Source organism: Delphinapterus leucas, chromosome 2 (assembly GCF_059928025.1).
Source record: "Delphinapterus leucas isolate spDelLeu-1000000601 "Yukka" chromosome 2, BTC_Dleu_Yukka2, whole genome shotgun sequence".
Lineage (NCBI taxonomy): Eukaryota > Metazoa > Chordata > Mammalia > Artiodactyla > Monodontidae > Delphinapterus > Delphinapterus leucas.
In genome coordinates this window covers 133,326,445-133,352,522 of record NC_143130.1, presented here as the reverse complement: position 1 = coordinate 133,352,522, position 26,078 = coordinate 133,326,445, and the positions used below count along the sequence as shown (strand labels likewise).

Here is a 26,078-nt window from a genome sequence, read left to right as displayed (position 1 = left end):
GGTTAGTTTAGTTGCTAATATGAGTAAAATAATATAGAGGACCAAGGAGCTGATTAAAAATATGATTATTAACGTATGATCATGAAAGTGTAGTAGTTCTTCTATAATGGGTGGTGCTGCATCTTGAAAACCTATGTGGAGAGGATACGCCATGGAGACATAAACATAAAACATAAAAAGGAATGAAGCACTGTTACATGGTACAATATAGATGAGCTTTGAAAGCATTATGCTAAGTGAAGGTAATGAGTCATGAAGGATAACATATTACATGATTCTACTTATGCGAAATATCCAGATAGGGAAATCTACGGAGGCAGAAAGTAGATTAGTGGTTGCCTAGGTTGGAGGCATAATAGTGGGATAGGGAGTTGATTGCTAAAAGGTACAAGGTTTCTTTGGGGGGGGGGATTAAAATTAAAATGTTCTAAAATTAATTGTGGTTGATGGCTACACAACTCTGTGACTATATTAAAAACTAATTGCGCACTTGATGTTTCTTCAGTTTTTTCATTTCCATTTGCATGGAATGGGTACTTTAGATGGGTGAATTACATGGTATGTGGACTATATCAATTTGAAAAAACAGTTGTGGGGAAAAAAACAAAACTCTAAAGCAGTGGTTCTTATACTTCAATCATCATTAACCTCACCTGTGAAGCTTGATGAAAAATCTGGATACGGGCTTCCCTGGTGGCGCAGTGGTTGAGAGTCCGCCTGCCGATGCAGGGGACACGGGTTCATGCCCCGGTCTGGGAAGATCCCACGTGCCGTGGAGTGGCTCGGCCCGTGAGCCATGGCCACTGAAGCTCTGGATACAAATGTTCTAGATCTATCAAGGAACTACAGGACATGAGGAACTTCAAGTGCATATTATTAAGTGAAAGAAGCCAGTCTGAAAAGGCTTTGTACTGTGTGATTCTAGACTTTCTAGAAAAGGTAAAACTGTAGAGACAGTAAGTAGATCAGTGGTTGCCAGGGGCTCGGGGGGAGGGAGCGAGGGATGAATAGGTAGAGCACAGGGGATTTTTAGGGCAGTGAAACTATTCTGTATGATACTATAGTGGTGGATACACATCATTATACATTTGTCAAAACCTATAGAACTGGACCACACAAAGAGTGTATGCCAATGTAAACTATGGATTTTAGTTAATAACAATATATCAATATTGGTTTATCAGTTATAACAAATGTACCACACTAATACACAATATTAATAACAGGGGAAACTGTGCAAATTGGTAGGAGGTAGCTATGGAAACTGTACTTTCTGCTCAATTTTTTGGTAAACCTAAACCTGTTTTAAAAAACTAAAGTATGCTAATTTTTAAAAAATGTTCTAGGCAAGCCAGAGGATGAGCCTGGGAAGTCAGGGAACTCTACAGATGTGAAATGACCTTGTCAGATCAAGGGAGCATTTTAATTCTCAAAACCAGTAGGCAGTCTTCCCCTAGAAGAGGCACATGAGGAGGAAGAATGTTTCCCTTGTTCAGTTCCGTATTGATACTGCTGAGCCCAGAATCCATACCTCAGAGAGGTGAGTCTGTAACTGGAGAGTCTGTGCTTCACCACTGGAGCTGAGGGCCCCTTATGCCTCCTGGGGCTCGATGTGCAGCAGTCCCTTCAGCAGTATGATAACAGGAGATTAAGGTAAGAGGACAGGGCTCCTCCCTAGGATGTAGAGGTGATTTGAAACGGGAATCCTGAGCTTGTTGGTGTGGTTGGTTGGTTTGGTTTTAAGAAACTGGGTTGGGGGAGCGCAGCCATTGAGTGTCTGAAGAAGGGATTATACGGTAGTGAATTAATAGTATAAAAATGTCAGCTGACTTTACAGGAACACGTACCTCAGAAGGAAGGAAAAGATCTCAAGGAGAGATTTCAACAAAAACACCAGGGGAAAATGACCTTCACCTTTGAATGCCCAGTTCAGCCCTTCGCTGGGTGTAGGCGTCTGATCTGTAAGAAGAGTAGTTTATCAGGAGAGCCTCCCAGCCCTCAAGGTCTCATTCAGACTCTGGAATCATGTAAGGAAAAGACAGATCTCTGGGTGTATCTTTCCTAGAGACATACCCAAAGGGAGAAGTAGCAAAGGGTCAGAAAGCTAGCAAACTGGCAGGTACCAAAATTAGCAAATTTGCCTTTAGAATTGCATGATTTTTCCCTTCTACCCAGGTCAAATAATAATAATAAGTAGTAGTAGTGCTAGTAGTAGCAAAGGACAGTCTTCCTGATGCCAAGCACTGTTCTAAGTACCTTGCGTGAATTAACTCATTTAATCCCCACCACAGCCCTACCCAGTAAGGGAATTATTACTCATTTTACAGAGACTTCGGTGTAGACATGAAGTCATCTGCCTGGTCACAGCTAGAAGTGTTGAGCTGGGACTCGAACCCAACGCCAGCTCCAGAGCCCACTGTTTCCCCCTCACGGCACTGCGGCTCCACATCGACTCCACAGACCCCACGACTGCCTCGTAATATAGACCAAACTTTAAAAGAAGGAACGTGGGGATTATTTACCCTTTGGGTTTTAACCCTGCTCATCCGCCCCTACGGAAAACAGCAATACTGTTCATTCTACCCGAATAGGAGAAAAATGGGGAAGAAAGAAGAAAATTTATTAAAAGGAAAACAAAACACCACCTTTTTTTTCTTTCCCCTCGCAGCGCATGGCAGTATCGTCTCAAGAGCCTTTGCCTTTTTCTGGAGGGAGCGTTTATCTGGCTGGCATGCGCACGAAACAACACAGCTGCCCCACCTGACGTGGGAGCTCCGGGTTCAGCGTCCCGGGTTCTAGAAGGAGTGTCCAGAACCTCCACAACCCTCCAGTCAGCCCCCTGCCCTCCCCGAGAGTTTGAGCTTCCCGTGCGGCTTGGCTGGTATTGGTGGGTTCACAGGGCAGGATCCAGGAACGCTTCCTGCCTTTGCAATCCCGCTCAGCTCTCCAGCTGAGGAGCCTTTGGGCGGAGGGCCATGCATTGAAGCTGAACGGACTGTTCCTTTAAGGAAAACCACTCTTCCCCTCTTGATTAAATGAGTAAATTAGTTCCAGATCCTCTGTCAGAGAGTCAAGCTGTTCAGGAGGGTAAGGGTGAAATAGAAAATGTCTTAAGAAGGATACAGCTCTTCTTTATTTACTATAATAGGAGAAAAGCTAACTAGCCATAGAGAATGGATAACCAAACATTTTTAGAAATGGGTTTTGAATATAGTGTGTTTGGAAACCAAATTCTGAGCACAGGGCCTCAGGCTCAGAAAGGGTTGACACTTGGTTTAAAGCTGTGCTGTCACCATCTTGAAACTTAATAATTTTTGAACAGAGTCCCACATTTTTGTTTTGCGCTGGGCTCAGCAAATGATGTGGCCGTGCTGTCAGTGAAGTCTGTTTTAAGTCAGCATGATGTAATTATGCACACTTTCTCCTCAATTTCAGGTACGCTAGTGTGTCCTGTCCAAGTTTGCCAATCAACTTTTGTGCTGCATGTATTTTCTTTCAATGTCTCACCGGGTGGTAAACTCCTGACATTACATATACTCACTAATCTCTGCTGGAGTGTGCCACGGTGAAGTTTTGATACTGCAAAGTACTGAACATGAGGGCTAAGCCACTAGTGTTTGTAAACGAAAACATTTCAAAGCTCACTTCTTCCTTTGAGTGGGTACGTCAGGAATTGGTACAAAACCTTCTCCTAAAATGGAGAGAGAATAAGGGGGTCAATCAGGTTCTTGTCTCACGTGGGGCCTTCAGTGAGGATGCAACCCTGTCTTTCTCAACTGCAACACTCAGGGGACTGACTCAGGACTTTGGGCAATATGATCAAGTCAACCCCAGTGCTGTGCTCCCGGGCCTGTCTGGCAAGAGAACCAGAGGGGAGGGATGAGGGACGTCCATGGATGTCTGTGTGATTTGGGGAGCGAGGCCTCTGCTGGCGTACTTCAGCTCCTCAGGTTTAAAAATGCTAGAGCCACTGTTGGTCCTGTTTACTTGCAAAGATTCCGTTACACCAGCCAATGTCACTGAGGTGAACTGAGGGTAAACCCATGGCCCTCCTTATTTTCAGGCCATAATGTGGGAATCAATGATAGGAGAATATTCCACCGCGGGACCACACATGGTGTTTCTTATAAAGCGATGATGGGAGTTTACCAGAAAGTGAAGGCGTCCCATCAGGGACTCGGCCAAGGCATCCCCATTCACAGCAGCCCCATAGAGGAAACTGGAAGAGTCGTAACGTGGGCGGTGGGCTAGCACTGGGGAAGTGGCCAGGCATCCTAAGGACTAGAGGGAAGTCCATCTGTGAGGTAGGCGACAGCAGCAAGCACTTGGATCTAGACTGGGAATTATGTGGGTGAGGCCCACCCACATGAGGTCAGGGGGTGGGCAGATGTGTGTGAGCTAGAGTGAAAGCAAAGGGAGTCCAGGAGGAGGTGGTACTGCCAAAGTCTAGGGATGCCAAGCTGCTGGTTTCTAGGGCAGTGAGACAGCTGTGGAGGGCAAGGTAGGCTTGTGCGCCAAGCTGGCTGTCGAGACAGAAACCCGGGGACAGAAGTCTAGTTATCATGACTTAGATGGAGCCCCATTAGGAGCAGGGATGGCTTGAGGTAGAGCCTGAGAGGTTTGGGTGGGGCTCATGCAATCTTTTGAATCTAAGGTCCGAATTAATTCTCAGGACTGAGATGAAGCTAAAACTTCAAGAGAGAATGAACTCTGCCCGGCTGGTGAGGAAGAAGGAATGCAGTCACTGGGGTCTGTTTGGGCTGGCCTGTGGCGGAGTTTCCTTTCACATACATTGAGTTGGGTTTTCTTTATTTTCTTCAGCAGTTCTAACAGATATAAGCATTATTTTTATTCTCATTTTACACCTGAGGAATCGGAGAAGTAAATGGAAGTGCCCAAAGTTAACGGATTCATCCAGTCTGGGCAACTGGGGCTGTCTCCAGCGCCACCATCTCTGTGCTCTTGGCTTCGATTAGATGACTTTATGAAGTTCCTTTGGTGGTAGTTGTAGCAAAATGATGGAAAGCATGGGTGGGCTCTGCAGCCAGACTGCCCAGCTTTTTGATGCACCCACCTCTTCTGGCTGTGTGACCTTGGGCAGGTTACTTGACCTCTCTGTGCTGCGGTAAAATGAAGATGATGACGATACCTTCCTCACGTTGTAGACATGAGTATTTAATGGAATGGTATATGTATGGGTTTAGAACAGTGCTAGGCACATAAGTACTTAATACACATTACTGTTACACTCGATCTAGAAGTAAAGGTCTTTAGGGAATATTTCAGATGTTAACAGTCATCACTACCCAGTGGATGGATGGAGCCATGGCAAGGTTAATCCTAAAGAGTAAATACTGTGAAAGCCATTCCTATTTATTTGGTCTTATAAATTTTTTTTTAAAAAGCAAGATTTTCTCATTAATTGAATTTTGACCCATGGACTAGTGCACTTAGTGAGAGACTGCGCAGTTAGGAGGCAGAAATTTTGGGTATAAGTCCTTGATGTACCACTTCCTGGCGTTGTGAGCTTGGGCAATTTTTCTAATGTCTCTCGCTTATTTTCCTTATCGGTGAAAAGTACCAATAAAAGGAATGACAGCCTGCCTCACAGAATTATCCTGAGAAGGTAGAATGAAAGCACTTTTACATAAAACGATGCCATGTGTTGGATATTTTAGTTCCCTGACACAAACCTGCTGTAAACAAGAAAAGGCTAGCTGTCTGCAGAGTAGGCGAGGGGAAGCCATTCTGGAATCGAAAACTGTGACACAGATGATCCGCCCTCGCTTTGGATATTAATAATTTAGTAAGGTCGCCAGGTGGGCCCCAGACAGACAGGTCCACAGCCAGTTCCAAGGACTTGCCGATCTTCTTTCTTCTGTGCCGTTCTCTTTATGACAGCCAGATTGTGCTTTTGTTTTTTTATTTTCTCTCTACCTATGCAGGGGACTCAGATCCCACCCCAGTGAATCCTTGCTATGATGGGAGTCACACATGCGCCACCACGGCTCGGTGCCATCCGGCGACAGGTGTAGACTACACCTGCGAGTGTGCATCTGGGTACCAGGGAGATGGACGGAGTTGCGTGGGTAAGAGCCGAATGCTCTGTGTTCCCTCATGGAGTCCTCCAACATTATGTCCGTAGAAGACAAGTGTCTGCTTTGTCATCTCCATGGATCAATGAGTTTAGCAGCTATTCATCTAAATACAGCTATTTAAAAACTAAGCATATTCTGGTTAGGTTTAAGAGGGTAGTTTGGAGGTGGGTATTTTTGGCTGGGACTCTGAAAATGGCTATTGTAATGCCTGGATGTTTTACATTCTCAAATGTTGTCATTTTAAGACGGAATCAAGTATTTTTTACATTCATTAAAGAGTACATTTTCTGGTTACCTTCAGATTTCAGACATTCACCTATTTCTTTCACTTACTGTATCTCAAAAGCAGTAGTGGAAATTTCTTTACATTTTAAAAGAAAAATCGTTACTTTTTGTGTTTCTCTTCTAAATGTTCAGAATTGTTTAAATGTTTAAAGAATTCTCAGAATATTTGTTCAAAACATATCTCCCTGGGGCTCATACTTGAATGACTTGAAATAAATGTTTATTTTTATGACGATCTGCAACATGCATCCACATCTGGTGCTTAGCCTACATTTCAACCCCTGTTGAGTCTACCAACCGTTAGTATCATTGAAACCTCTTAGGGGTGAGCGAGCATTGAGTTTGCAGACCTTCCACTTGTGGGGACTTCGGTTTAAACAGCTTTTTCTGTTCTTATTCCTTCTTAGATGTAAATGAATGTGCAACTGGCTTCCATCGCTGTGGCCCCAACTCTGTGTGTGTCAACTTGCTGGGAAGCTACAGGTGTGAGTGCCGGAGTGGTTATGAGTTTGCAGGCGACCGGCACACCTGCGTCTGTGAGTGCCAAAACTGTGCCTCTTTTTAGCCAAAATCATGCTGAACCTTGCTCTTGGACTCATTACTGTTTCCACTTCTGTTATACAGAAGTTCTGTTGGATGGTTTTTTAGAAAACAGACAATTTACATTGAAATAACCCAAAGCTATGGCTCAGCTCCACCCTGTTTGTTGGGGTTTTGTTTTTGTTTGGGTGTTTTTGTTGTTGTTGTTTTTCTCTAAATAGATATTTTTGGTGTAAGTTATGGAAAGATGTTCACCTCTGTCGAGACTGCTGTGTATCTTGATGTTTGGCCCAATCATGTAACAAGACTATGAACTTCTCTCATACCAACAGGTCTAGATAGAGGTCAAATGTTTCTCAAATTAGAATGAAATGGATTTGTAATTCATAGAGGCCTGTCTCACTTGACTGGTCAAAGAGCTCCGTCTGTAATAAATATAGCCTTTCTAGAATTCCAGAAAAATACTTGACCAAAGAGTGGATCCAAAAGAACTAGAATTCCAAATTCATCCCACTGTTAGAGCTAGATGGTATTAGAGACAACCCACTTTTTAATCCAGTGAGATGAAAAAGTAGCAATCACAGAGACTCTGTGTGTGTGTGTGTGTGTGTGTGTGTGTGTGTGTGTGTGTGTGTGTGTGTGTGTGTACGTACGTACGTATGCAGGCATGCGAAGCAGCAGTGCTCTGGGGAGTTATAAACTTTAATCAAGGACAGTTTTTGATGACTGATCTTCATGCCTAGTGTTATAGCCACAAACCATGATCAGCACTTCTCAAATTTTAATGTGCATACAAACCATCTAGGGATCTTGTTAAAATTCCTATTCTGATTCACTGGCTCTGCTCTGGGGCCTGAGAACCTGCATTCCTTATAAGCCTCCAGATGTCCCGATGCTCTTGGTGTGCAGGGTTCACCCATTCGCAGGCCTGGGCTCTTGGACATCCTTGCCTTCTTCTCTTTTCAGTGATCGCCCCACTTCCCAACCCCTGTGAGGATGGCCGTCACAACTGTGCTCCCGCCAGCCAGGCCCAGTGCATTCACCACGGAGGCAGCTCGTTCAGCTGTGCCTGCCTGCCTGGTTATGCCGGTGACGGGCACCAGTGCACCGGTGAGTAACTGTGGGCGGCCTCAGCGCCCCTGAACGTTGCTTTGGATGCACATCCCCAGGGCCTCTCAGAAGCCTCTCCCTTCCTTTGACTCACACCGCTGTGGAACTGCCAAAAGAGAAAGAAAAGGTGTCCTTTGAGTCAGAAAGAGAGGCCGAGGGTGATTGCCCTGGGACCAGATTGTTGAGCATGTATGGTGGTCCTTGGAAGAGCCGTGCCTGGAGCAGTGGGGAGACCCTGCCAGCTTGTAACCTTCTGTTCCCTGGAGCTAGTGAAGGAAGGGGGGATGTGGGGAAAGGCATATATCCTCCTGGGAGGAAGTCTCCATCCTTCAATCTCTCTGGCTAATGGCTTAATTCAGCACTTCCAGTCCTGCTTAATTTTTAGTTGCTGTTCCCCTGCGTGAAGTGGTAATTTAAGCAATCTCTAAACATACATACAGTTCTTTCTGTGGAATTTATTCCCTTTCTTCTCTCTCTCTGGAAGGGGAGAAGGAGAGAGAGAGAAGAAATAAATCCACAGATATAAAAGGATATTAATGCATACCTAAGTACTCAAAGCTTTTCTCCCAGAAATCTAACTATCTTTAAGACTTCATACTGAACTTTATAAAATCACCAAACCAGAAAGCAGGACTAACTGTTCAAATTTAACTTAGAAATGTGTGAGGTTGCTACTGAAAAACTAGGCATAACACTGATTATAAATGTTCATGAAACTGGGATTAGTAGTACCTTAATATAGAGATCATTCAGTAAATCTACATAATCACTAAAGATCTTCAAAACATCAGTCAGTAATGCACACAAATAATGGTTAAATGAGACACTGGGAATGAGAGGATGGTGGGAAAAGGGTCGATTTTAGGAATATAAGCCTAAAATGCAGGCTTTCCCTCTCTCATCAAATTGCTTCTTGCCTCTGTCCCCGTATACCTGGGCCCACTGAGCTGATTTGCTAAGAACAGCCTTGTCACTCCTGGGAGCTTCTTAACTGATCGAATAGCTTGGCCCTGACCTCCTCGCTAGATGTTTGATTCTCCTCCTCCTTCCTTTTCCCTTTGGTTTCAGCAGGACAGGCTGAGTGGACCAGCAGCCTGAAGCCATACGTTATTGACAGAATAGACATGTCAGAGCAGCACAGCCCCTCTACTCCTTTCCAGATGTGGGGTTTTTCGGGATTGTCTGAACCTGGCTCTTTAATGTTTCCACTTCTGCTGTACAGAAGCTTAGCTGTATGGTTTACTTTTGAAAACATAGTTTATATTGAAATGACCCAAAGCTGTGGCTCAGTTCAACCCTGAGTTGTTTTTTTTTCTCCCTAAAAACACCCTCAGGTTTATTTATTTATTATTAAATTTTAAAGAATCAATTTTATTTATTTTTGGTTGCGTTGGGTCTTCATTGCTGCACACGGGCTTTCTGTAGTTGTGGCGAGCGGGGGCTACTCTTCGTTACGGTGCGCGGGCTTCTCATTGTGGTGGCTTCTCGTTGCGGAGCACGGGCTCTAGGCGCGCAGGCTTCAGTAGCTGTGGCACACAAGCTCAGTAGTTGTGGCACACGGGCTTAGCTGCTTCATGGCATGTGGGATCTTCCCGGACCAGGGATCAAACCCGTGTCCCTTGCATTGGCAGGCGGATTCTTAACCACTGAGCCACCAGGGAAGTCCCACCCCCAGGTTTAGACAGAGCTCAGGTGCATTTCAAGTTAGGATGAGGTAGATTTGTAAGTCACAGATGCTTGTCCCAGTTGACCGGCCAGAGAGCTCCATGTGTAATAGATACTCTGTACAGACAGAGATACCCTCTAGGTCTGGAGGGAGGGGTGTCAGGTGACGCACATAAACTTCTCATGTTTTTGCTAAGTCCCGCAGTGGAAATACTGCTCTTTCCACCTCGTGGGACTCATCCTTCATTTCGATTTAACACACTACTGGCTCTCAGAAACGAGAATGCACAAAGGAAAAAATCTTGTCAGTAGAATTTCATGTTTAAACATCTGGCTGCTCAGGCCAGCAGAGATGGTGTTTTGAAAGTATTTCATTCCTTAGGTCTTTGGTTTAAAACAAAGAAGTTGAGATTATTGCAACTTAGATGTGATGAGTGTTAAAATCAGAATGTTAATGTAGGTGAGCTGCTTCTTGTCCTAACCCCTTCTAGAATCATTCTCTCTCCCTTCTTTTAACTTCTGCCTGTCCTGTAGGACTTGGGTTACATTTTGGGGTCATACTAGGATCCTGAAATTAGCTACTTTTCCATGCTGGGAGTTTTATAGGGTTGTCATTCTTTGTTATTGTTGTCTTCTTGCTGATTTCTGCCATGTTCAGTTGTCCCTGTTTTATCTCGTTCTCTATTTTTGAGATTCTCTCTGGAACCCACAAACTTAAAATTGGCCAAGCCCATCCATTGCTTCCCCAGTGTATTAGTGATCTACTGCAGCATAACCAAACCCCCCCCAAACATAGCAGCTTAAAACAATACACATTATTATGCTCTATAGGGTCTAGTCAGGGGGTCTCTGCCAGATCTGGGGCCTCATCTGAAGGCCCAGGTGGGGAAAGAGCCTCACGTGGTTATTGGCAGGATTCAGTTCCCCAAGGACTATCGGACTGAGAGCCTCGGGTCTCTGCCGGCTGTTGCCTGGAGGTGACCTTCAGCTTCTTGCCACGCAGACCTCTCCTACAAAGTAGCTTCCTTCATCAAAGCCTTCAGCAGGGGGTCTGCCGGCAGGTTGGCAGTGATCACAAAAATGACATCCCCTCAACACTGCTTTAGTGTCTTGGTTGGAAGCAAGTTACTCAAAGGAAGGGGATTACATAAGACACTGAATATCGGGAGGAAGGGATCTTTGGGGACCATCTGAGAGGCTGCCTGCCATAGTTACCCTGTGGTTGCCGTCCAAGCTTCCAGACTGTGGGGTAGTAGAGAATGAATAGTCATTTTCCTAAATACCTGTGCTGTGCATAAATCAGGCTGGGCTAATCATGAAGGAGGCTTGCGGGATAAGTATATAAATGTGTGTGTGTGTGTGCATTTTTAAAGGCATGTCACAGGGTGCATGTGTCCCAGTGACCATAGCGATAGAGAAAAAAGAGAAAAATAGAGATGAAGCCTCTATTTTGTGGAAGGTGTGCACACTTGAAACACACATTTGTTTTCACTCCATCAAACTAGCATTAAAAGGGTGTGTGGGTTTTTCTCCAGCCAGTTTGTTAAAAACCAGGTTCCCTGGGGAGGCTGCACTTGGCTTTGGGTTCTCGACCTAGTCTGAGTCACTAAGAGGAATTACTTTTGTGCAACTAGAATGAAATCTTTCCAGCTCCCCTCAATGGAGATTGATTTCAGCCCTGCATTGGTGTGAGCTGGATATTTCTCAGGCATGTTTGTCCCTGTAGGTCTTGATGATCCTGCCGGGTGGAAAAGCAGAGTGTTTTGAGCTGGGACCTTTCCTCACGTGTGAGTTGATGTACTGGGTTACAGATGGCCCATTACCCAGAGAAGGGCTGTGAGGAGAGGTACTTATGCTGTCGTCTCTCGTGGTTTCTATTGGAAGCATGTAGGTGCTGGGTAAGGTATAGTAAAGTTGGCGTGGCCACAGCAGAAGCAGAGAAGCAGCTGATTATATTCACAGGTCCCAGAGAGTGGGTCACTGCATGCCACACAGCATCCAAAGGGCACAGCCAGCAGCAGGGTTCTTGACCGAGTAGGTGGGAAACAAGAACTCATGGGCCGAAGCCTTTGTTGGGGTCTGGAGGCGGGTCGATTTGAGTTGGCACCAGGAAATTTCACTGGGTGGTTCAAAAGCAAAGCAGGGGAGGTAGAGAGGGGGGAGCTCGAGTCCAGGGGTTGGGTTTGTTTTGAAGGGATTTCAGCTGCTTTTGGGTGTGGGCTCAGGAGTAAGGCAGGGAGAAGAATGTTGAAGCACCAAAGCATGAACTCAAAATAGAGAATTTTTAATACAGTTTCCAAACAGGTTTTCTTAGCAGCTTGGTAGAGGACAGAATGGAGAATTACACTGAGAATAAGCCATCTTGCGTTATCTGACTGGTAAGGGGCTCTACTCTGCCTTGATCCTTGCTGCGTTGACCTCAGTGTTCTACCAGTCCTTGAAGACCCCAACAGTGATGGTTAGGCAGCGCCCCCATCCCCAGTGGTATAACAGGAAGCTCCTCCCTTGCCAAGGGGTCGAAAGTCTCTGCGCTTTCTCTCGACACCTGACCGCCTGTGAAATTGGGAAGACTTCTTTACACAAAAGCTCGGGTTTCCCCCACACACTCCTCAGGATTGGCGCTCCTAAGGAGGGGTGTAACCTGCTCCGTACCCAGGCCCCGGAGTAGCTGGCGAGGCTCCAGTTTCCTGCCACGGTGCAAGGTTCTCCAAAGAGGTGTTGGGCACTGTGCTTCAGGGAGTCTTCAACTTCTCCAGCTTTGGGGGACAGCTGTTGTTCACTTGTGATGCTTTCAGTCTCTTCAGAGACCTTCTCCCAGTTGGTCGTTCATCCGTTATTGTCTCCCCATGACTTTGGTATCTGTGGGAGGATGGCTGCTCTTTCGGGTCTGGTCAGAATCCCTAGGCCATAGTCTTTAAGAACATAACTCGGTACCTCTGGGGGAGTCCTCTTTCTCTTAGTTCAAAAATAATCACAAGCAACTGATCCGTGGTTTCTAGAAATAGGCCCCGTATCTCAGGAATTCCTGCTTCCTGCCATTGCCTGGGGTTCCTGTTACTAAGAGAAGTACTTCTAGCATATGCATTATGAATAGCTTTAAATTCCTGCATTTGGCTCGACGTTAATTTTTACAGCTTTGGTTTTATAGCATCTTCCAGTCCCAAGGACCTGGATGGGCACCAGCTTCATCCAACTGGGCATTTGAGTTGTCCTTCTGAAGAGACAGAGGGCCAACCTCAACGATAATTAAATAGGACACTATAGAATCCATGGTGATTGGATTGGAGATAAGCTTTTTGTTGTTGTAATTATTTTTATTTGGTTTATTTTCGGTTAACTGAGGAGCTAACCAGCAAACCTTGTTTGATTCTAACCTTGCAAATGAATTTATAACCACTTTCCAGCCTTTGTCAGTGAAAGGAAGGTGACTAGACAGGCCCAATGCTCATCTAGGCAGAGCCTCTGTGGGTGGCATTAAACTTGGTTGTGTCGGGCATTCAGGGGTTTTGGACTTCAGAGTAAACTAATTTACGTGCAGTAAACTCCCTGAGCCTGAGGATAAGCAGTATAAGTAATTACATTGCTAATTACGATGTCAGAGATTCCTCTCCCCTGAACAGAACGCTTGTGTTGTGTATCCAGCACATCCACTTACTGGTACCTGGGAAAGGCCCTTAGTCATGGGAAGGTGGCTCAGTGAAAGCATGGTCACAGCAAGGGTGGCACTGATCGCCCTAGGAGAGATTTCACCTGGGTCCCGGAGGCTGGGCGAGGAGTCACGTCTGACTGACGTCACATTCAGGGCTGTAAGTCTCTGGCTTCCAGGGTACAATGTGTCTGTGCACGAGCTGTACAAAACTGATGCAGTTCTCTCCTTCTGGGACTCCTCTTCTCTCGGTTTTACACCGATCACCCCGTCCCACATTTTTCCCTGTTCACACATTTTAAAAACATAGATGCGACTACTCTGTTTTATTTTCAGTTGAGCGTTGATCAGATCTACACCCTTTATCCTTCTTTTACTCAGGAAGACTTCCTGTCTCTGAAGATGGCTTATCTCTACCACTGGCCATTGGTTTCAACAGTTATATTTTCAGACTTTTATTTATTTTTTGGCAGCAGGGTGGAGCGGGGGTGGTGTCTTGCTATTGTCAGCCTGTGCTGATTTCAGTAAATAAAAGGAATGTAAGTCAGCCTTTGTTTGAAGTTTCAGGATGTTGCAGTTTTGAGAAATGTGAGAATTAATCCTCATGGTACCATATGGAGAATGTTGGGACCTGAATTGTTTGTACTGATAAGCCAGACAAATTTAGATTTTCTTTTCTGTGTGTTGTTTCAAAATCTCTGATAATATTTTTCTTATACTTTTCTATTCTAAAGGTGGAAAGTAAAGAAAATTTCTGATTAATTGGGCATTCTAGGTAGTAGGACTCTCTGACTATGTAAGACTGAATGGGCTTCTTACTTAGCTGAAGAAGTATTTGGAGCCTCAATGGGTTCTTTGCATCTGTAAATCAGTGCTAAAGGGAGATGGTGCCAATAAGGAAAGGAAAAACAAAAAACTATTGTTACGTATATTTATTATATGGAATACAATGGAAGGGAATGAATGGTTTATGGACCTAGTTCAAAGGTAAAAACTTCCTGGAATTCACTGTAGATGAAAGGTGCCAGGATATATTTCTCTGGGAAGTATATGTTTGATTTCTACGCTGAACGTGTCCCTCGACTTTGGACAGTTAAGCTTGTCTTTAAGGTGCCGACGTGTTTCTGCTCACGCCCAAGGTCTTCTGAAGTGGAGCCCTCGGGGTTGATCCGTGTGCACTAAAGCCATGTGGTGGCATAGATTGTGTGCAGTGAAGTCGTGCTCCTTCCTTCCTTCCTTCCTTCCCTCCCTCCCTCCCTCCCTCCCTCCCTCCCTCCCTCCCTCCCTCTCCCTCCCTCCCTCCCTCCCTCCCTCCCTCCCTCCCTCCCTCCCTCCCTCTCCCTCCCTCCCTCCCTCCCTCTCCCTCCCTCTCCCTCCCTCCCTCTCCCCCCTCCCTCCCTCTCCCTCCCTTTCCCTCCCTCCCTCCCTCTCCCTCCCTCCCTCCCTCTCTCCCTCCCTCCCTCTCCCTCCCTCTCCCTCCCTCCCTCTCCCTCCCTCTCCCTCCCTCCCTCCCTCTCCCTCCCTCCCTCCCTCTCCCTCCCTGACCACTGCAGATGTTGACGAATGCTCGGAAAACAGATGTCACCCCTCGGCCACCTGCTTCAACACTCCTGGCTCCTTCTCCTGCCGTTGCCAACCCGGATATCATGGGGATGGATTTCAGTGCACACCTGGTAAGGTCTGGGGGGCCAGATCAGGCACAGAAAACTCCCAGATCCTTCAATGCTGTTTTTCTACAGCACCTCAGCCCACTCTTGACTTATCCGGGTCTGAGGCCTGAGTTGGTGGATCTTCCAGGCTCTGGATTTTTTCCTGCATTATTTCTGGCTGCCTAGTTTACTGATAGTTCACTGGTTATTAGCATTCTGGGAGGCCCGACGTATGACCCATCCATGGTCCTACCTAGTAGCAGTTCTGGTTAACTCTCTTGGTGATCTGCTTTGCTTTGATAAGTGCACAATTTAGATGAAGCCTTGAGATCGAGCTGACCGGCCAGGAGGCACATGCAGTAGTGAGCGGGGAGTTAGCCCCCATGGTGACTGTTCTAGTAGAACTTGGCCAACACGGTGCAGTCTAGCAACTGCCCTTGACCTGGAGTTTCTCAGACTTCAGCTCTGGACCTCAGGGGATGAACACAGTTTTAATTGTTTTCTCTGGAGTCTCTTGGGATGTTTGGACAGAAGTCATGGGTTGCTCTTCATTTTACCCAAATAGCAATAGGACCCTGAGGGCTGAGGGGAGAGGCCTGTTTCACTGTATCATCAGCCAGGACTTACAGGGTGAACTGCGGGAATTAGGGAGAAATTAGGTAGATAGTGGCAGAGCTAAAATAAGAACCCAGGACTCCAAAATTCCAGCGCCTTGCTATTTTTCCCATGTTATCCTGTCTTCCAGTTATAGAAAAAAAGAAACCCTCAGGAGACTTTGAGGCTGGCTGGTAAAAGTGGATGGGTTGCAATGCCTTTTACTCCTCCTTTGTATCTCCTCTGCTCTGGTCCCGGAAGACCCCACCTCTGGACTGAGACCCTGTGAGCGCCAGCAGCGCGATGCCCAGGCCCAGCGCACTCATCCTGTTGCCCAGCTCCACATCCCGCAGTGCGATGAGCAGGGCCACTTCCTGCCACTGCAGTGTCACGGCAGCACTGGCTTCTGCTGGTGCGTGGACCCCGATGGTCAGGAAGTCCCTGGAACCCGGACCCCACCTGGCTCCGTCCCGCCTCACTGCGGACCACGAGGTAAGCCAGTCCGGAAAGACACCTGGTCCCAGCACAGGCCTGGGGCAGAGCAGCAGAATGCTGCTTACTGTGGGATAGATTATAACCCCTGCCCAGACCACGCAGACTCAGGGCTGATCATCCTCCTTGCACAGCCTCCTTCCTCCTAGGAACACTTGAATGGTGGGCACACACCTATGTGCACGTTCATCTTACAGGACACACAGACCCATGCGTGACATGCATGTTGGACTCCAGCCTCGTAGACAAGTACAAGACTAGAAGTTGAAACTGAGTGTGGAGGTCAGGCTGAGGTCACTGCCCAAATCTGTTACTGCAGCTTAGGGAGATCTTAGAGCTTGATGACCTCGCCAGACCAGCCTCTTGTCCAAAAGGGAAACTGCCTTCCCATGTAACTTTGTATCACTTAACTCTGACTTCTGGAGCGCAGGAAACAGTCTGAAGGCTGTTTTAGTATCAGTGGGAAAAATAAGTGTGACACGTGTGGGCGGATGCAGCTAGTTTGCTCTAAGCAAGTAACCCCAGCCCTCTCTAGCCAGGCTCGCATGTGGATGGGGAATCGCTCTTGCTCCTGTCACCTTTAGAAGAGATGCAGGAACCCGTTTCGTTAGCCTGCGTGATCTGAGATGCAGCGCATGAACCTGTCTGTTACCGTCTGAGCACCCCCCACCTGTGTGAGGTGTGGTTCCCAAGCGCTCACAGTTCATGCCAACTGCAGGTTGCCAAGGCAGGTTTCTACGCCTCGCTGAGTTCAAAGACGGGAAGAACTTTTTCTTTTAATACAGAAGAACTTTATTATGAAGAACATAGAATTGGTTTGATATCATTTTAGCCAAAATAATTCCTATACATATCCATGAGCTTGCTATTCAAAGATCCTTTTTTTTTTTTTTTTTTTTGCGGTACGCCGGCCTCTCACCATTGCGACCTCTCCCATTGCGGAGCACAGGCTCCGGACGCGCAGGCTCAGCAGCCATGGCTCACGGGCCCAGCCGCTCCGCGGCATGTGGGATCTTCCCGGACCGGGGCACGAACCCGTGTCCCCTGCATCGGCAGGCGGACTCTCAACCACTGCGCCACCAGGGAAGCCCCCAAAGATCCATTTTTACTATTGAAAAGGGTTCCATAAGTACTAGTCTTGGCTTTTAACGTATGAGAGTAAGAACTGGAGAATTACTACCAGTTTTGATCCTTTCAATAATATGAATTGTGATGGCCAGGACATTAGTGGTTCTAAGATTCATATAAGTAGAAAGTGTTAATGCTTGATCTAGATGTATATATACCCTTGCTTCCACAGTGACACTCCTAGTTCCTCTCTGTCCCTATTTTTAGGAAAATATTTTGCAGGTCCCAAAAAAGGAATACAGAGAAATTCTGTTTCACTCATGCCTAGTCTTTTAAAGGTCTTGGTTCTAACTCCAGCTGGGGTTTGAAGAAATCAGATGGTTGGGAGGCACCTTAAGGGAATGGTTCAGAATTCTATGAAATTTATTAAGACAGGCATGTGTTAAGAACAGTGATCCAGAAGGGAGCCAAGAGAATGAAAAGTTAATTACTAAAAGAAGAACATGTTCCTTTGTGCAGACTCTTTCCCACAGCCAAGCTTCTCTCTCGGTGCTGGTTTGTCTTCGGCTGCCATTTCTGACCAGTCTCAACTGCATAATGGGGTCAGCTTTGAAGGGAGAGAGAACATTCTGTGCCCAAAATTTAAAAATATTTAAAACCCTGCCAACCAGAAATAGAAATAAATCCATGGTTGGATCAAGAAGTAGCTTGAAATAATAAGGAATGATTGGGATGCCCACGTGTAGGTGACGTAAGGTGCCCCTTTCCCAGAAGCTGACTGTGCTGTGTGTCGCATTCCAAACAAAGAGATGGGCCTCGTTGGGTGGTCCCCTGAGAATTGATCCTCTGAGTTTGTTATGTGGATCTGGGGCAGTGCTGGGAACTTCTCCAGGGAATCCCACCTTGTGATGGATGATGAGTGTCTGAGGAAGTGGCATTTCCTTCTCTGGTTCCTTTGAGACACATCTGGGTGAGGAAGTCAGTCTCTCCTTCTCCAAGATGTTTTAAAAAGAGCTTTGCTTCTTGTGGGTCATAAGCTATAGAGACAGCCTGAAGGGCATCCGTTTCCCACAAACGTCGTGAGTCCTGGAGTTGTGCTCATTGGGTTTAAGCTCTGAAGATTTTATTCACCATCCTTTCCTAGGGGAAGTGTAGCTGCTGGAGCCCAAATGTAATGTTTCCAACTGTTCTTTGAAGCCATTGGAGGTTTTGACCAAAGGAGTGACATGAAATGAGTTTTTTTAAAGGGACTCTTTCTGGCTGCCAGTTGAGTTTACTGTGGGGTGGTGGAGAGGGTGGGCAGGAAAGATGACGGAAGCAGGGAAACCAGTAAGAAGGCTATCATAGTAATCCTGGCATAAGATGACAGGAGTGGGTGTGGTGAGATGTGAAGATATACAGCTGACGTTTTTTGACATATCAGACATGGAGAGTGAGAGAAGGGAGTCGGGGATGACTGGGCCTGAGCAATGGAAAGAATGGAGGTGCTGTCTAGTGACATGGAAAAGTCTAGGGGAGAGCAGCTTTGATGGCGGAAAGCCCAGTTTTTGTTCTCCTCTGAGATCTCTGTTACACATCCACATGGTGGTATAAGTAGGTACTTGGCTGTATGATTCTACAGACCATAGGCATGAATTGCAGGAATTAATGAAGAAGTACCTTCTACTTAAGTTCCTTTAGGTAATCCTATCTTAGGAGGCTGTACAAGTTAAACTGCCTGAGCAGTCCTCTCAGAGAACCGCCATGTTTGGGACAGAGCCTTGGCAGCCCTGTGGAAGCAGTCTGGGAAAAAATTGCAGGCAGAGAAACTGCTCTGCAAGGGCAGCTAACAGGAGTTTAGGCATGGTGGTGAGGAAGGGGGGTACGGGCCTGGGGGGCAGGGGGAAGGATGGGGAAGGAAGCTGGAGAAAGGAGGGGACAGAGCAACATGGTGGGAAGCTGGAGCCTCCAGAAGAAGGTTCAGCTTTGAGATAAGCCCAGAGCAGGGCGGCCAAAGGACTTCAGAGAGCTGCAGTGTCTCACGGTCAGTATCAAGTTGTTTGCCACCAACTCTCCTATGCTCACACATACTAATTACAGTAGGTTTTATTTTTACTCAGTATAGTTTTCCAATGGACAGATACTCAAGGCCATGTAAGTAGGGCATTCAGTAATACTTTCTAAGACACGCCGCTGGCCAATGTCAAGACAGCCCTCTCAGACGCAGGTCCTGGAGTTTGAAACGAGAAAGAATAAATATTGGCTTTAAGCATCATGTAGGCCCTGAGTCCCCAAGGACTGTTAGACGCCCCTTCCCAGGCTGAGCTCCTGTTACCTCCTCTTGTTCTTTCCTGATGTGGCTGGGCCTTGATGACAATCCTTCTGGCCTAGGGAGACAGGAGCATCAGGACGACCCCTTTTCCTGATTCCTGTGGAGAACTTCTTAGAGCACTTTGCTACTCGGGGCCAGCATCCAGGGGCTTGGCTGAGGTGTCGTTAATGGACATGAGGAGGAAGAAGGCCAGGAGGCCAGGAGTGGGGATCTTAAGCCACGTGCTACATTCCGTCCTTGGTTCACAATCAAAGGCTTTTTGTCCCCACCTGCTCAGAGCCCACCCAGAGGCCCCGGACCGTCTGTGAGCGCTGGAGGGAAAGCCTGCTGGAGCACTACGGTGGCACACCAAGGGACGACCAGTACGTGCCCCAGTGCGATGACCTGGGCTACTTCATGCCCCTGCAGTGCCACGGGAAGAGTGACTTCTGCTGGTGTGTGGACCAGGACGGCAGAGAGGTGCCGGGCACCCGCTCCCAGCCAGGCATCACCCCTGCATGTAAGCACCCAGGGGCAGCATCTGAGGTGTCCCTGAAGGAAAGCTGCCAGCTGCGGGTGAAGGTGGGGGAATGAGGGGTGAACAGGTCCAACAGAAGAAGTCGCTGATAAGCCGTGTTGATTTAAAACCTGGTCTGCCCCAGATCCCGATTCAGATTTAACATTTGGTTTTGTCATTAACAGTTTCTGTAATTAGAACATCTGGAACTAAATTCGATATGCAGTTCCTCCTCCCTTCCCCTACTCTGAGCCCAGGGTGAAAGGGGACACGTGTCACCCTGGGGCCCCAGAGAGAAGCTGACACAACACTGGCTCCGGAGTTTTTCCCTTAAAAAAAAAAAAAAAAAGAAAACTTTCTCCTTTGTTCTGAGGGGAATGTTTTGTTGTCTTCCTCCCCAGTAATTGGCAGTGATTTACATAATTGATCTTTGGGGAAAACCCCTAGAAATCAGAATTTCTTTTAAGGAACATCTGGAGCACATCTGTCCAGGGTGAAAACTTTTGATGTTTCTGGAGGCTCTGGTATGTGGGAAAGTAACTTTTCTTCCCCTCCCCCCACCCACCCCGTTTCCTTCCCTCTCTGCTACTCACACCCTCCTCTTCCCCACGGCAGGTATACCCACGCTTGCTCCGCCCACAGCCCGGCCCACGCCCCGGCCCGACGTGACCCCTCCACCTGTGGGCACCTTCCTGCTCTATGCCCAGGGTCAGCAGATCGGCCACTTGCCCCTCAATGGTACCAGGCTTCAGAAGGACACAGCCAAGACCCTGCTGTCGCTGCATGTAAAGTGGATTTCTCCCCCGGGGGGCGGGTCTGCATCGGGTTTCCAGATCTGGGCAAGGCCTGAGGTGGAGGGGGATCCTGGAGGGTTTCTGGGCTGCAGTCTTCGGGAGCCTGACACACAGAAGAGGAGGGGGCTCTCTGTGGCTGGGAGTCTCGTCTGACTGACCAAGGCCGCTTTCTCCAGTTGGCTCGTGGGGTCTCGGATATGTGGTAAGGGAATTTCAGAGTTGTCAGCGTATTGAGGCGGCATGTGGGGATCCAAGGGAAAGTGAGAGAAGGTAAACCCAAGTCCCCAGCATTCTCTTTAAGCCATAGACATCTCTGCTGGAAGCCAACTAATGATGGCCTCATCGTTGCAGCCCTCTGCCCTCCCATTTGGTTCTGTCGACCAGCCTCTTATCTTTTCTGACTCCGTCATAGATGAAACTTTGGGGAGCGTGGGTGATTGTGGAAAGGAACGGACAGGGCTTTCCCCAGGGGATGCTGGCTGCTTCCTGAGCCAGCAGCCTCCCTGTGGTCAAGGCACTCCATTTTGGAGAAGGGATTTCTTCTCTAAAATGTTGAAAAGAGAAGGGAGTTCACCAGAAGGGCACTGACACTTACAATGGAAAATCGCCTAATTCCATTTCTAAACTTCACGCTCCAGGTACTTGCTCATCTATGAGAAAGAATAATACAGCATCCATGTTTACATTTACTTCTGTTAATGAATAACCTCTTATCTGGTCCAAAAAAGTTTAGAAGTAGCCGGTGTTCAGAAAACAATGTGGGGTTTTTTGTTTTCAAGATGTGAGTTGTGTATGAGTTTCCAAATACTCGCTGCTGTTTTGTAAAGTTTCTCTAAAAGAGAAAATTGTCATCACCTCAAGCTAACCGTCTATTCTAGCCAAGTCAGGTGGCTTCACTGCATTTCTGAACTTGCCTCTGATGAGGGCAGGGTTGTTGATGGTAATGGTGGTGGAACTGAAAGAGAAATGGAATATGGGTTCTAAGCACATCTTGTGGAAACTTACTTAAACTGGGACTTTTTCCTCCAAGAAACCTTGAAATCATTTACATGAGTTAATGGATCCCATGATTCCCTGGGTTAATGGAGGCCCATGCACCCGTGCCCTCGACAGATGACTTTAAATTTTAAAATTGTACTTGACCTTCAGATCCTCCCATATAAACTGCCCACTCTTCCACAGGAGCCTAATCCTGCCTTGTAGTTTCTTGTACTGACTCCTCTCCCAGAGGCTTAAGTTCAGGACAGCCCCAGGAGGCTGTTAAGCAAGCAGGGAGCTTGCATGACCTCAGGGATAGCTGGGTGGCCCCTGCATGTTGGCTCTGCACGTCTGCCAGGCTTCTCAGAGCAGGGCTCTGGGTTGGAAATTGAATGAAGCAACTTCTGTGCAGAGTTTTGGAAAGGAATATCACAGACTCGGCATTTAAAAAAAGACTGCATCATTTATTTAGTAATAAGGAAGGAGGGGAGAGCTCCCTAGCCAGAGGTCAGGTGACCACCCTTCCCCAGTTCCTTAACCCATCAAGTTGTATACTTTCTTTTACACAAGAGTACAACTAAATGATTGCCTTGGAGTAAAAGGCAGAGATGGGGGTAAGGGTGACTGCACCTCAGATAGCAGAAAGATCTCACAGGGGAGGGGAGGGTAGATTTTGTTATATATTGGCAAATTTTAGAAAGGCTTTTTGAAAAAGTGCTGATAACGTTTGAAAGAGTCAGTTTTTGTCCAGTGAAATATTAAAAGACTTACTTCGCTGAGACTAGCATTTGTCCTGTAATCACTGAAGGGGCTAATCTTTTCATGAAATCACTTCTGTTTTTACCACCAATAGTAATAGTGCTTATTGAGAGCTTACAGTATATTAATTACTGATTAGGATATTTTATAAGCACTTATGGTATTAACGTTTATAGCAGCCACGTGAAGTAGGTATTGTTATCTTCATTTGGCAAATGAGGAGACAAAGGCATATAGAAGTTCGGTACCAAAGTCACACAGCTAGCAAGTGGCCAAGCCTGGCTCTGCCCTGGGAAGTTGGCCTCTATCACCAACACATCTAACCACTGTGCTTGGCTGCCATAAAACCATGTGATGCAGGGTTGTTTGCTGCAGCCATGCATGAGTGAGGCAGCCGAGCATGAAGTCGGGGGAAATGCAAGGAATCCTAATTCTTCCAATCCGGTGTCTTGGTCACAAAGGGCTCCATAGTCGTGGGAATTGATTACGACTGCCGGGAGAGGATGGTGTACTGGACAGACGTTGCTGGACGGACAATTAGCCGCGCCCGTCTGGAATCGGGAGCAGAGCCCGAGACCATCATTAACTCAGGTCAGCAGCTTCACCCAGAAGACAATTCCCATTCCATTTCATTCTACCAAGTCCAAGTTATTTGCCTCTTTTATGCCAAAGTCTCCCCTCTACCTTCTTGATAGGACTCTGAATAGAAAGGGCTTGCAGTAAGAATTCAAGGTGCGGCTACAGTTGATGCTGCCTGGCCCCAGCCCTGGGGATGCCTGGTGCCAGCAGGCTGGGAGGTCTTGTTAGGCTAGAGGGTACTAGAGGTGGCAGAAAAACTAACGCAGGATCTGTTCCTCTATTGACTCTGTGTGTTTTGACTTAGAAACTCTCAAGAATTTTTCCCCCCAACTATTCAAACATAGTAAGCAGAGCTCTCTGCTTCAGGTTCACCTTTCATAGCTGCAGTTGCTCCAGCCCTGCCTTTGTTTTATTCCAGGTCTGATAAGCCCCGAAGGACTTGCCATCGACCACTTTCGTAGAACGATGTACTGGACAGACAGCGGCCTGGATAAGATAGAGAGGGCCAGGCTGGACGGCTCTGAGCGCAGGGCCCTCTTCCACACGGACCTGGTGAACCCCCGCGCCATCGCTGTGGATCCAATCCGAGGGTCAGCCGGGCTTCCCTAATTCTCCTCTGTTACCTGTAGATCCTCATTGGAAGCCCTTGGGCTCTAAGTACAGTTGCAGGGGAGGGTCAGAACATGGGCATAAAAGTTCAAAATATATTAAGTTAATAGTATTCACTGAGGATCTACTAGGTGTCAGGTACTGTTTAGGCAAAGATAAGGTCTGTCCTTTCATGGAGTTTAGGTTCTACTAGGAGGAAATAAGACAGTAAACTAACGAATAACAGGAAATTATTAAGCCTGTGATGCGATACACAGAGAATTCAGAGTATGTGAGTGAGACTGGGGGGCACTTTGGATCAGACAATCAGGCCAAGCCTGAGACAGCACTTCAACCGGAATGAAGTCGGTCTCCTCCAGCAACACATTAGGAAATCCCAGTGTTAAACCTGCAGTGAGGTTACCTGCATTAGCTGGTGAGTAAGCAAAACTCAGACCAGGCATGTTATTTCTCTGGCCTCATTTTCACAGTGGCAACAGTCAAAAGAACAATGTTTCCTGTCTATGATAATTGCTAAGGTCATCAACTGGGACATACAACTTGGTCCGTGTTTCAGTAGGACTTGTTAGAATCGGGGAGGATTTCTATACCTTGAGAAACTCTTGTCATTTAATGGGGCTTCTACCAAATGAAGTTACAGAGAAACCTTCAAATCAGTAAAGATAACCTTCAGCTTTCATTTTCAGCGAAGTGTTTTTGACTCAGAAATGCTTAGTGAAAAGCCTCAAAGATGGTTCTGAAATTTGGGTTCTATACATTGAGGAAGGTTTATCTTTCTCCATTTAATTTACCCACAGCAACCTGTACTGGACAGATTGGAATCGAGAAGCTCCTAAAATTGAATCGTCATCTTTAGATGGAGAAAATAGAAGAATTCTAGTGAATAAAGACATTGGACTACCCAATGGTTTAACCTTTGACCCCTTCTCCAAATTGCTCTGCTGGGCAGATGCAGGTACTACTACTCATGGAATGCAAATACAGAACACTACCATGTTCAGTAAGCGTGAGCGCTCTAACAGATTTTACAGTAACACCAAATCCCACCGTTTAGGACTTCTGGCTTACATTTATAAGAGTACAGCAAATGATCTACTCCTTTTAGAGGGCACTTTGTAATGACTCCTGTGATGAACTTCCTGAGGTCCTGGATGTATGTGTTTGAATCAGGTGGTAAGCTTGAGGGCTAGTACTACGTCCAACCTACTTTTGTACTGCTTGCCCTTCCTCCACGTGAGCACTTGGCACACTTTTTAGGTTAAAAATAAATATTACCCATTGTTGGAATCGACAGGCTTAAATGAACAGGAGTTATTTTCCTTTTTTGCCAGTATTACAACATTTATAAATATCTGTTACTTTAACAGTCAGTATGCTATTGTGCTGAGGACAAAGCGATGTGGCAGGATGGCTTCCTTCAGTAATAAATCTGGGTTGCCTATTCCCAGGTTCTCTCTTTCTGTTGTGTGATTTCATTATTAGCACAACTGAAAAGATGCTGTTTCATTATACTGCATTTATATTTTTAATAAGTATTTGAAATTTAAATCAGGGTTCCCTGAGAAATGTGAAACTTGGAGATTCTTGCCTCGTTTAGCTATTAAAAAATTTACATTGAAAAATGGAACTTTTAATTCCTAACTAGAAAATAATACAGTCTTAAAAAAAAAAAATTAAGGATTTTAGTTAAAAGGCAGCCTTGGCTATTATTATACATTGCTTACAAAGGGCAAGTATTAATATTTGTCCAAATGTTATGTTTGTAACAATTTAAGAGCTAATACAAACTTTTTTTTAACACTGATATAATTTCATCTCTAATGTCCTACTTTGGGAGAAACTTAGCCAGATTTCTGTAAATGCAATCCTTTCTTCCAAAAAAGGATTAAGAGTTTAAATTCCACTAAAAACTATAACGCTCTTAAACAAACTGAAGACTGGTAATAGAATAGGAAAATTTTACAGTTTTTAATTTGTATTATTGCAATGGGGATAGAATATTCTAGTTCTACCTCTGTTTCCTTTGAGAATGAATTTACCTGCCACTATTTTTGGTAAAGGATTTTTTTTTTTTTCCCATCGCATGAGAGGATCTCTTTTCCCTCTTTGATGTTTTAAAAGGAACTAAAAAACTAGAGTGTACACTACCTGATGGAACTGGACGGCGTGTTATTCAAAACAACCTCAACTACCCCTTCAGCATTGTGAGCTATGCAGATCACTTCTACCACACCGACTGGAGAAGGTGAGCCTGACACACTCTGGACAAGCCTGAAAAGGCAAACTGTTTTGGAGGACACACCACTTGTACCAAATGTTAGTAAGCAACTTTAGTTATTAAGCCCTCCTGCTGAAGTTTTCATTTCATTCTCTCTTCATTAGCAGAGAGATTAACATCATTCAAG

At 46.1% G+C, this 26,078-nt stretch overlaps 1 protein-coding gene across 2 annotated transcripts in view; it reads left to right on the top strand.

Annotated features, from left to right (window-relative positions):
* NID2 (nidogen 2) overlaps positions 1–26,078 on the top strand; it is a 78,855-nt gene that overhangs the window by 51,214 nt on the left and 1,563 nt on the right. For both annotated transcript variants that reach the window (XM_089907703.1, XM_089907704.1), the window contains exons 9-19: positions 5,946–6,089; positions 6,791–6,919; positions 7,890–8,033; positions 14,898–15,017; positions 15,849–16,079; positions 19,736–19,957; positions 20,570–20,739; positions 22,947–23,076; positions 23,483–23,654; positions 24,471–24,628; positions 25,795–25,918. In XM_089907703.1, the coding sequence (XP_089763829.1) occupies positions 5,946–6,089; positions 6,791–6,919; positions 7,890–8,033; positions 14,898–15,017; positions 15,849–16,079; positions 19,736–19,957; positions 20,570–20,739; positions 22,947–23,076; positions 23,483–23,654; positions 24,471–24,628; positions 25,795–25,918 (1,744 nt within the window). The remainder of the gene's footprint in view (positions 1–5,945; positions 6,090–6,790; positions 6,920–7,889; positions 8,034–14,897; positions 15,018–15,848; positions 16,080–19,735; positions 19,958–20,569; positions 20,740–22,946; positions 23,077–23,482; positions 23,655–24,470; positions 24,629–25,794; positions 25,919–26,078) is intronic.